Here is a 12,207-nt window from a genome sequence, read left to right as displayed (position 1 = left end):
TACGCCATTTACCATTTTTACCATTTAAGTGGTCAGTAACACATGAAACACAGTGGGTAGATTTTGAGGCTTTTTCATTGCTCAAGAAAAACCAAAATGCATAAAAAACATAGACAACTGTTTATGTAAATGTGCATGTATTTTTGTTTATATATACCTATGTAAAAAAATCATCCTCAATTTTCTTGTTTGATACATTTTGATTTAATTTGGTTGATTTATTAATAGGGGCAGATAATATGTTTTCTTCTTTCTGGTCCTTTTCATTTATTAATTGTTTTATGTTTATATAGTATTATTTTGATGATATGCATTGTTACTAAATTAAATTTAAAAAAATATTTAAAAAATGGATGAGGGGAGGTACTGTAATACTAAAGAAATTAAATAAATAGAACAAAACCAGGAATCTTCTCTACAGCTTATCTAGTGAGTATGACACTAGACGCCCATCCACAACTCTCCCACACACTCCAATTTCCCAATGTCTTTCATGGAGCTTTATAGGGATCCAGGTGATGAGTTGTGAGGTCTGATTGGTCCACCAGGTGTCTTCAGTTACCTCATCAGAAGAAAACATGCAGACACAGAAAACACAAAATAAAGGTCTGCGTGTAACATTTATGTAATTGTATGCCAAAGTAGGCAGTTACAAGTTACATTTACTTTAATATTATTTTGTAAGAATACCTAAGAATAGTTTTACTTTTAATTAAGTTATTTTTTGTCAAAACCGGCATAACAAAAAATGTACTTTCACTCCTGCACAAAAGCAGCAATGATGCATCATGGGTACCACTTTTGTTACTTAAAATGTATTATCAACTTATAGCTTACTAACAAGCATTTGAAAGTAACATATTAGCAAAAATCCACACATTTTTATTTTGTTTGTTTACATAATTTGTGTTATATGTTTAATTTAAATGTAGTAAATTAACTTTATTTCACTGGTTGTTGTTTTTTTTTTACTCAAGTAATTACACGAGTACTTGAGTAGAATTCTTCTAAAGTAGCACTACTTCTACTTGAGTATAACACCCCTTTGCTAATGTGACATGTGATGTATTTATCCACCTGGCCCTAAAAATTAAAAGCCCTGAGGTCAAACTCCTCTTGTTCTCCCCTTTTATTGCAGACCAGGAGGTCAGGTAGATTAAGACATTAAATCCTCCTGGTCAGTTGGAGATTTTCCCCGCAAGAGTATTTTTAATGGAAACTTTCACATTTCCTAACAGTAAAGAATGTCGAACTATGTATTATAATTGCCCGAATCGCTGTTCAGTTCATTAACTTGGTTGACAAACTTCTTTGCTCAAACCAATGATTATGATTATTTATAGGCCATCATTACCCAGAGTTTGAGAACCTCTGCCTGAAGACACTCATAAAATGTTGTGTCAGCTCAGTTACTGAATTAAAGAGGTTAAAAACTGCTGAGTTCCTAAAAGTTGGTGTCATCCACTTAGTGGTTGCATTATTTATTAATATGTTTTATCTTTATCTCATCAAAATGTAAATGACATTGAAGAAAGCATGGGAAAGTTTGCATAATATTGGTTCCAAGTGACTGTGAATGCCATTTTTAAACAAAAAAACTAAACTTACTGTAAGAAAAATCCAAGATTTAACTATATAGCTAAAATGTAAATAGTTCTTCAGAGTTCATATCATGCTTTTGTTTCCCAACCATAATTTTCGTTTAGTACTGCAACATTAAACCACTCTTTATTGTACATCACATGTTATTTTCATTGGACGTAAAATAAACATTTTCCTCTAAATGTAATGCAGACTCAAAAGTGTGCCTTCTCTCTTTGAAATTAAATGTATCCAAAAATGTGTTTTCTGTTGTTACTATAAAAATCAAAATCATTTTATGCATTTAGCACTTTAATCACAAAGTGTTAGTATGTCATGCGAAAAAAGTAAGGTGAACTGTATTTTACTTATAAATTTAATAAAAATGCCATCATGTTCTTAATATATTAAGAGAACAGCATCGTTACAACAAAAGTCATGGAATAAAATATGTATGTATATTAAACCTTTTAAAATCATGTATAAAAAACAGACCCATCATGATGACGAATCAGAATTTAGTAGGCTTTTGTATTTATCCCTCTCATGATTCTATACACGTCTTGTTACATGGTCCATGAATTGATGCATAAAAGATTGAACTAACTTTGTGGTGATACAATGATCCCTAAATGGATACAATCTACGTATCTAATATTTATTTTTCATTTAAAGCTTTGAATGAAAATGCATTTTGACAGTAAAACTAATGTTCTTTCTTATTGGCCCTTTTTATTTTCAGCAAAAGAAAAAAAAAATGATATAACTGCTTCAAACATGAAAACTTAGTATTTGGGGTCTTTAGGGCTGTTTTTTTTTTGTTTGTTTGTATTTTTGGGTGGTTAAAAAAAAATCCACACATCCCTCTACAATTGACTGCAGATAGACCACACTTCCCCGATGATTTTATACCTTTTTACCAACATAATCTGGTTTATATCTGATGTTGCTCTCATAACTAGATCAATTTTTAATGGGTATCTGTATCGTTTACATCCCTAGAATTTAGATACGATGGTGGAGAAGTTCAAGTAAAGCAAAAGTTATGGCCAGTCTTGCTGAAACTTTGAAGCAGAGAGCTGGTGGTGCATCACGATGCCCTGGTATTGGCACACACCCATGTGCCACGCTCATCCATTTCCTCTCTGTTGGCACCCTTATTTAAACTATAGTGTGCTTGTTTATTCATTTGGAAGTGGAGACGTGCTGAGAGAGGATCACGGCGGGGCAGAGGTGAAACCGCTGAGCTGTGAGGATGTCGGATCTGTCAGCCGCAGTGAATCTTTGGATTCTTCAGACGGGGGCCACGGTGGATGGGCGGGTGTGCTTGTCTTAGTCATTTGACTCAAGGATAGAGCATCATTCACTCCCCATCATATGCCGCCAGCTCCCTTTGTCATGGTGAAAAGAGTTTAAAGGCTCTGAAGTGAAAGTGAAATGAAAAATGGCCAGAAGGGATTCTGAGTTAGTTGTATTGAGTTGAACTAGCTGTGGAGTTAGATCTATTTTTAAAGCATATAATCCTAAACTCTGATGCAGTGGTCCAGGGCTACTTTCTGTTTCAATTTAGGCTCAGTGTGTAAGGTAGCAACTTTAGGTTCTTTGTAGCCGTTTACAAGAGAAAGAGAAGGAAGAAAACACACAAAATAAACATATTTTGATACAAGAAAATTCTGGCTGAATCCTGAAGAAAATCTATTTTTCTTTTGGAATATATGAACATTTTTAATTAATGTTTCACAAATGGACTGTGGGTAGGAGACGATCCTCTTCTAAGACAAATTTTTACTTTGACTTTTTTTTTTTTTTTTACAATATTGCACAAAAATCTAAGAAGTTGCTTAAAAAAAGTGTATTTAACCATAAAAAAGTTGAACTTAGTCAAAACAGTTGTGATAACAAGGAAAGTCTTTGAATGATCATTTATTTTATGTGCATAAAAAAGTACATGAAAGAGACGAATCTTCTCATTAGTTGCCGCGTTCATATTTTTTAAATTTAGTTTCTGTTCTGTATGTCTTGCTATAAAATTGTTCTTAAACACCCACTCCATTAAAAATGTGTATTTTTGTAGCATTTTTTTCATGTTGGAAAATATTTTTAAATATATTTAAGATTAAAATTGTTTCTGTGAGTATTTTTGTATTCAAATCATGGTGAATCAGAAGCAGACAAAAAATGCTATTGGAAAAAAGTAGTTGTTGTGCCGGACTTGCAACCTGGCTTAATCTCCCTGTTCCGCTCCTTTCTTTGTCTATTTGGTGTCCGGCTGCATTTTTGTTGTACTGATGATGTTTTATTGGGGTTTTGAGGGGCTGTAAACAAAGGGATGATGGGAAATAAGTGCAAGCTTACTTCGCACCAACAGTCCCGCTTGCAACTCAGAGGCGAATTTCTAATGAACAACTGCCGCTCTGCAGATATTATGTCCTAGAAAGCAAAACAGGTTTGTAAAATTTTGGTTAAAAATGGCATAATCATAATTTAAAGACCACTGGGGACACTTTTTAAATAGATAAAAAAATGATCAAAGTGAGACTTTAAGAAAACATTGGTTTGCTCCTTCATAATATCTGCCAAATTTGCACAGAATCATTTGTGATTCTCTCATCGTTTCATCCGTTCTTTGAGCCAGCTTGTGTCCCACAGGACTGACTCATCCTGAATGAGTGCAGACAGCCGTTAGAGGTCCTCCATGTGCCGCTCAATCAGGACATTAATACCTTCCTCTTTTCTTGCTTGGCCATCCCCCACCATCGCCCTAAAAAAAAAATGTCTTAAACAAAGACCGGAGAAGTTCAATACTCGAAAGAAACTTTTCAAACTTTTAATTACCCTCTTAAAAGAATATTTAACTGCTTTTTAAAAGCAGCCTCTGGCATGGCAACACTGGTCCCACAGCAAACATTAAAACTCTTTTGGAAACATCTTAGTAATTTCACTTGAAACAAGCAGACACCCTTTTTTTTCTTATTTCTTTGGGAGTTCAGTCTCATTACAATTGTTGCAATTATGGGCCTTAAAAAATGTAAACTATTTTAGTGTGCTTTTTTATATTATTCATCTGCAATAGGTCATCTTTAAAACCTTCCTATGTTCTTCACAACCAATTTGTTTTTTTGTTTTTTTTTATCCAGCATCACTGAGGTTTATCAGCGAGCAGATGAGGCTTGATATACTTCCATCACTTTGAGCTCCCACTGTCTTTTGTTTTCCCAAATCATCACTCAATTTATTGCCTTTTTCACAGATCCACAATGCTTTCTTTCTGTGCATATGAAGGAAATGTTCTAGTTTAATGGATTCAAATACGTTTTTTTTATTTTTATTATTACTTCTGACCTCAAGGTTAGCTACCATGAAGCTTTTTTTTTTTCATAGAACCAAACCGTAAATATTTCTTGTATTGCAGTTCCTTTGAATTATTCTTTTCCTGTGCATCCATTATCATTCCTTTGTAGCATCCCCTTCCGTAATTGTGAATTGTGCATTGTACTTCCCAGGAAATTGGCACAAAATGTTACATGCCTTCAGCACAAGGTGTTACTTCTATATGGCTTCCTGAGTGTCCTCACGACACCTCCATCCCGACTCTCTTCCAGGCTTTTTTCCTAAAGTTTTCTGAGTTTTCAGACCTGAATATACATTTTTTTTAATATATTTAAAAAAAGAGCAGCCTAAGTTGTAAGTATTTGCAGACGTTTTTAGGGCTTTCTCTTCAATCCTGTTTACAGTCTGTCATAGGCCCGGCGCAGTGAAATACTACACTAATACCTCAGCTTCAGGGCCGCGGATGGATCCAACAATCCCATCTTATGTGAAGCATCCAAGCTGCTGCTCGTAGTGTAATGGTGTGGGAAAAGCAGTTTATGTGCTCTTATAGTAAATTATCATGAGAGGCAAAGCATCTGTTGTAGTGCTGACGTTGCTTTAGTCATTTTATGCACAACTCAACAGTGTTATTACATAATAGCGGTCAACGTAAAGAACCTCCAATATTTTTTTTTCTTTTTTCTGAAACTTCTTTATCAGTTTTTTTTTTCTTTTTAACAGCACAACTCACAACAAGTAAGGAATAATGTCTGACACGAAACGGTGAACAGTGCTTTTATTTCTGATAATGGACGCATCAATGGGCATTATCCCGCTTATAAAATTAATAAATATTAAACCAAAACTTTAGTAGTTTAATCTTGTTGCTTTGTATGTTTAAGCAATGTTTCACAACAAGTAGAATGCAGTACTTTATATGTAGAGAAACATGTCATGGTAGCAGCTAGCGAGCCCGCAACAGAAGAAAGTAGGCTAAACGCCATGTTAAGTGACACAAAATCGCATTTCAAAAGGAAAGTTTACCTCTTATTGCTCATTTTTGTTCAGAGAATGAAGCAACAGTTGGTTTCAAAGAAACAAAGTTCATAAGTAGTTGCTTTTGTTGGTGGAAATATCCACTATTAGCTCTAATAATTAAATGTTTATCAACAAACAAGCAATTCTTTCCATTAATTCATGTATCAACACATATTTACTCTGGATCAAGCAAACTATTTAAAGTCCTACTGCAACAATATTTTATTTTACTTTAAAATTGTTCCCGGTAGACTTTTAACTGTGATTATGAAGTTTTAAGCCAAAATCTAAAAGCTTTTGTCGTTTTTAAGACATATTGTATGCACAGAGGCAGTAGATCATTAGAAATACTATTCTGAGCTGTGGGCGGGGCTGTTGGCGCAGAGCAACCCCGCCCCCTCCCTGTCGCTGAGAGCTCTGTTTGCGCGCTCACATGCAAGCTTATAACCTCAAACTAGCATTAGCAGTGCTAAAATAACGACGAGGAATACTGGATCAATCCAGCAGTACAGTTTTGAGCCAGAATTAGTTAGGAAGTTAGTTGGGATGGTTTAGCTAATCAAAGATAAGTTGTTACTTTTTGGTGAAAAAACATGGTTATAAATCTAAAGGCTGCTTTTTTTTTTTTTTTTACTCTGCATTTGATGGAAACATGCAGTTTTGTCCCGCTGTGCGATGCCGTGACGTCAATCAGAGCCGATCACTGGAGAGCAGCTCCTCGCTGCGCTCAAAGGCTGATGGTGTTTGTCCGCTCAGGATGATGAAACCAACATTGTCTACCGGGCTGCATTCCGAATATTGATTTGCATAACGGGGTTTATAATTTACACTTGAATACATCATACGGCTGCACACTTAATTGCATCACACTGGTGTTGTGTTTGCAGTTGGACGTGAGGCACTGCAGGCTTTAGGAGATGCTGGAAGAGTGTGTGTGTGTTTAACCATCGCCTCATTAATTTAGACTTTGTCTTCTCTGCTAGTTTAAGCCCAAGTTTTTACTAAAGGGTGACCCGCTATTAAAAAGAAATAATTGTGTTTAGTCGCCCTAAGAGGATAGGTTGTAAATGCTGCGATACATTTTTAATTGTGTTCTTGGATCGCCGTTTGGTTTGTAGCTACTTTTAAATCCAGGACTTTAAAAGCATTAGTGGAAACACTTCCTGGAGTTCATGAGGGCCTTCTCTCCGTCACCACCGATCACAGGTGATTCCAGCAGCTTTAAAAGTGCTTGCCCCGTCGGGATCCGTGTTTCTGAGGTTCCTTTCTCACCATAACATGCCCATTATTCTCTTAGGCTGGAAATTGTCTCTGTTATTCATGGATTCCTTAAAGGATGATTTTCTATTGCTGCTGCTCGTCTCCATCCTTTACTGTCTTGAACAAGCAGCTGTGGGTGTTCCTCCTGTGTCCCGTGTCTTTTTTTTGTTATAATTTGCTTTCTTCCATCGATGACAGAATTTTGTTCTCCGCTGACGTCTGTCTTGGGTTTCTTTTATTAAAATATTCCTACTATTTCCGATTTTGTCTCCTAATTGGCTTCGTTTCTTTATGATTTAACCGTCATGTGCTGAGCAGTCACACCTCCTCTTCCTGCTTATTGCCTCCTTTGAACTTTATCTCTCGTCTGTTCATCCCTGCTGAGGATCTTCCCCTGAGATGACAATGAATCACACTTATTGTCTTAAGCGAAAGCAGCCAGACTACAGATGATTTTTCTATTAGTGCAGATATAGGTGCAGACTCGGTACAGTCTGTTCTAACTGTCTTTGAAGAAAAATAAATGACTTTTTAGCTTATGTTAGCATTTTTTTATTGCTTTTTTCTCTCAGTCATTTGTTAAAAGTTTCAAATTGACAAAGCGATAGATGAATAATGGATAGAGAAATAAAAACGTTTAGCTTTGAACTGGAAAAAAAAATTCTTTCAATTAAATTAAAAATATATATATAAATATATTTCTTTAATTAATTGTATATATTTTAATTAAAGGTATCATGTATGCAAAGTGTACAATTTGTAAAAAAGAAAAGATAAATTTTGTGCGAAATTAGAATATTACAAAAATAACAAGGAAATTAATAAAATGGAGGTTAATTCATCAAAAAGGCCTAAAAGATGAAGTGTTATTTGTAGTAACAATACATTTTGTTGCAAAAAAAAAGTCAAAAATATAATCTGGATTTAATCATATTTGTTTTATTATTCATAGGATTTTCTAGTATTTTGTCTTTTTCACTCAAACGTGTTCTCTTCACAGAATACCACTTTTTTTCTTAATGTGTTGTCTTATTAATCCTTTGTCAGTAACAATTTTTTTGTCGTCATTTGGACTTTTTGTGTAGTTTTTGCCAGCAGGTGTCCAGGGAGATGAGCTGATGCAACCTTAGCCCCTCCCACAGACCTTTGCGCTCAGACAGGAAACAGCAGCAGGACGTTGTTTCTTTCTGTTAGCATCTTTTGAAGCGACATCCGCCTCAAACGTTCATGCAAAGTGGATTATGAAGCCAACTATCAGTCTTTGACCAATCGGTACCGACTTCTCTTCTAGAGATATGCCAGGGAAGACCTTTTGTCTTTTTTAGCTGTTTTTATTTCTTCAATTTTAAGTGCTAATTTGTCAAAAATATGTTATTTTGTATTTTTTAATTGTACATTTCATCAAATTTTGAAAATATAAGATTATGTGTAGTCATGCAACAAATTATATTTGACAAATTGACATTTTTCTTTTACGAATCTTTGAAGGTCACAAAACTACTTTACAAACATCTTTTCTGGCCTTTCCACACTTCACCAGAAAAGTGCAGACAAGAGCGATTGATTAAAGGAGCGGTTCTCAGACCTTGTGTTTGGATGAACATGCAGACTGAGCCTGTGCGCTGTTTGCTTCACTCCACAGAAAATAAATGGTTGTGTGTTTATGCACAGAAATGTATTGGATGTAGTCGGCTACCCCATTTTTTTGTTCTTGTTTCTCCCTATTATCAAGGATTCGTTCTACAGCACGTTCCTCTGCCTAAGATGAATGACTGAGACACCCTGAATTTTTTTTTATATTTTACTTATGTTCTTGTCAAACTTTTATAGAGTTGTTTTTCTTTGTTGTGTCAAAACCAGCAAAGACACTTAGTCGAACCATTTTAGTCACTTATTTATTTATTTATTTATTTTTTTAGGGCTGCCATGCTGATGTTGAGTCTCAGACTTGCCTTGTTTGATTTTATCCTGTAGTTCCAATTTAATTGAAGTCTTTTAATTATGATGATGCTGTTTTCAGCTAAATTATATATATATATATATATATATATATATATATTTAGGGCAGTTTCTGCAGAGCTACAGATTCAGGTTGATCAGAAATTAGCCTCTGAGTTGTAGACGGGACCCTCGGTGCCGTCACTCATAACTGAAAGCCCTTTGTTTATTCACACTGCTTCACTTACAACCCCAACATAGCATCACCAGTGCAACAAAAATAGTGAGCAATATTGGAGCTATCCAGTTGAGAGCCAGATGCCAGCTGACAAAGAAAACAGATCTATGAATGGATACATTTTTATAGGCTCTTGATTCACAACAATTTGAATAAAAAAATGCTCAGAAATGCAATTTTTAGCTGTTTTTCCCCCTCCATTGTCAGAAAATTGCCACAAGATCATATTGAAAAAAAATATATATTGAAGTGACTGTTTAAGCTTCTTTAAAATACTAGAAACAATTGGAAATTTCCTTTCCAGAAACTTCTGTATAGAAACATTTTGTGTTAGAATGCGGTAAACTCTTGTTTGACATTAATTTAAGTTCAAAAATTAAAAACATATTGTGTCATCTCAGTCTTGCAAGTCAAGCTTTGTGTTGTATTTAGAATCCAAAACACGTGTCAAAGACGAGGCCCGGGGGCCGGATCCGGCCCTCCAGATCCTTTTACTTTATTGTCATTAATGGCCCGTTGTTATCTTCCGCTTATTTCTAACTTGAATAGTTTTCACAAAACATATTTTTATGGAGAGTAAAATATTGAAAGTTATTTAAGCTTTAAGTTGATTTATTCTGGAATAATATTCATGCCAATTTTTATTCATGGTAATGTTAAAAAGTTTGATTTTTAAAGTTCAATAAATATTTATCCTAACGTTTTTTTTGGATTTTGACCCCCTGTGCGATTGAGTTTGACCCCCTGACCTACAAGGAGACTTTTTGAGTCCTACATGGAGCCGCACGTTTTCTTAATGTTCAAATTTAAACAAAAAATGATCAAAACGATGCCTGTTTTTAACATGTTGTTTAGTTCATGTTGTTCTCTCCTAACAGCATCTCTGCTTCTTGTGTTTTTCTCTGTCCTGCTGCAGTTGGCTCTGGAGGACCCGGTCCACAGTGTTTCTCTTCAGCACTTTGTCTATGAAAAATTGAAGGCCCAGCAAGCCCTGATGGGGGATCCGGGCTTCGGGGTTCTGATGGAGACTGTGGACACGGTGCTGGTCAGGCAGCTCCAGGAGTTCCTCCAAAACCTCTGAGCTCCCGTCCCGTATTACCCTCACAACAACGTTTTTAACCAACGTTCTGCTTTACCGCCATTGTTACAGTGCTAAGATAGAGTTCCCACGTCCTACCCATACCACGCCTTACTTATATCACACCTAGCCTTGTCCTTAGCTATCTTATATTCCTTGTTGACGTTGCGTAAAAATGGCACTTGTACTAAAAGATAACCTTGCTAGAGCTTCCACCTAATTCTTCTAGTTTCTTGACTTTTATGGTTTTGCTATAAAATGGGTAGAAAGACTGTTGGGACAGATGGAGCAAGAATCTTCTGCAGAACTGGGACAATTTTCTACCAGAATAGGAAAACATTTAGATTGTAGCAGAAACATATACAAACCAAACCAGAAGGACCTAAAGCAGTGTTTACAGAATCTATTCTTAAAAAAACAAAAAGAAAGAAATGTAATTTTGTATGTATGTAAATGACGGATGATGATCTGCATGATGAGTTTGTTTTTTAAGTTTTCCTATTTTGTTGTAACTTTGTTGAAGTAACTACTGAGAAGACGAGTTGTAGGAGGTATTTTTTTTATTTTTTTTGGTCTGTAGGGGCAGAAGTTTTAGACGGACAGAGTTGTGCGAGTGCTGAACCACACTTCTATGTATATACAAACTGCTGCTAATCGATGGTGTGTGAGAGCACTTTAATAACCAAAAACAACTGCTTCACATTTCGTTGTCATCTTCTCACTTTAATATACTTTAGCATGAAGGCAGAAGGTCTCGAAACAAAACACAACATTTATGCAAAAGTAGATTTCATCTACAGAAATTTGAGCTTTTCCAGATTTATATTTTTTAATTTTCACAGAAAATCTGATTCATTCAAAGTTTAACTCAATGTGACCAAAAGTCTTCATTTTGGCACTCTTCCTTTGGTAGTTTAATAAAGGCATCCCGATTGTGTGTGCATACTTTTTATGCCAAATATAGTTTAAAACATGGTTTTTATTTGATATTCATTAGTGTTTGAAGTTGAGTTTATGTTTTGGGGAAGACAAGGTAGTATTCCTTTCCATTTAGTGGACTAAAGAGAATCCGCGCGTAGAAGAGCTGTTCTTGACACTGTGAAGAAGTTGACGGTCAGAATCAGAGCCTTATCAATTCAGCCTTACTTTTGAAATGCAAGAGCTTTTTACTGACATGTTCACGTCTTAGCGAGTTTAGCCGTTTACTTCTTTTCTTGGATTCTGTTTGGAGGATTTGAACGCCACACAGTGGTGGGATGTTTTTGGTTGTTTTCATGATGATTAAAAAAAAAAATATCTGTTACTTTTTTTTTTCTTTTTACGGCCTTCAATAAAGATGCAGTAATCAGCCAGAAAGAACCTGCACTTTTACTTCTGATTGAACGGTTCGCCTTAAAGCTCCTTCACCGCTGGCTTTGACATCGTTTAAGGCCGAGCATTTTCTGCTGTCTGGTTCTGTTGAATGTTTTTATTTCAAAGAAAGCAGACACCGTGGCCCTATCACAGCTGTCGAGCTTAATAACTGACGGCGCAGGAGACATGATGGACGTTAAATTACCCTGAGTGCTGAGGAAGAGGAGGAGCTTCGCGTCGTGCTGAAAGTGAAGTATGGTGTGGATCACAAACACGCACCCTCGGGAGATCAGCAGAGATGATTAACAAGCTTCCATGCAAATGGACTCAGACTTCAGAGACTTTTCCAAAGGAGGGGAAATAGAGGCAACAGCAACACTATCATGAAAATAAATGTAGGTGAAAGGGA

The 12,207-nt window shown here is 35.7% G+C and overlaps 1 protein-coding gene across 2 annotated transcripts in view; it reads left to right on the top strand.

Moving 5' to 3' along the window:
- ipo11 (importin 11) overlaps window positions 1-11,801 on the top strand; it is a 131,547-nt gene extending 119,746 nt beyond the window's left edge. For both annotated transcript variants that reach the window (XM_036213474.1, XM_024275212.2), the window contains one exon: window positions 10,284-11,801. In XM_036213474.1, coding sequence (XP_036069367.1) covers window positions 10,284-10,448 — 165 coding nt within the window. In that variant the 3' untranslated portion in view covers window positions 10,449-11,801. The remainder of the gene's footprint in view (window positions 1-10,283) is intronic.
- The last annotated feature ends 406 nt before the right edge of the window (window positions 11,802-12,207 follow it).

Source organism: Oryzias melastigma, linkage group LG9 (genome assembly GCF_002922805.2).
Source record: "Oryzias melastigma strain HK-1 linkage group LG9, ASM292280v2, whole genome shotgun sequence".
Lineage (NCBI taxonomy): Eukaryota > Metazoa > Chordata > Actinopteri > Beloniformes > Adrianichthyidae > Oryzias > Oryzias melastigma.
The sequence above is the reverse complement of the archived record's forward strand: the minus strand, read 5'-3'. Positions and strand labels throughout refer to the sequence as shown.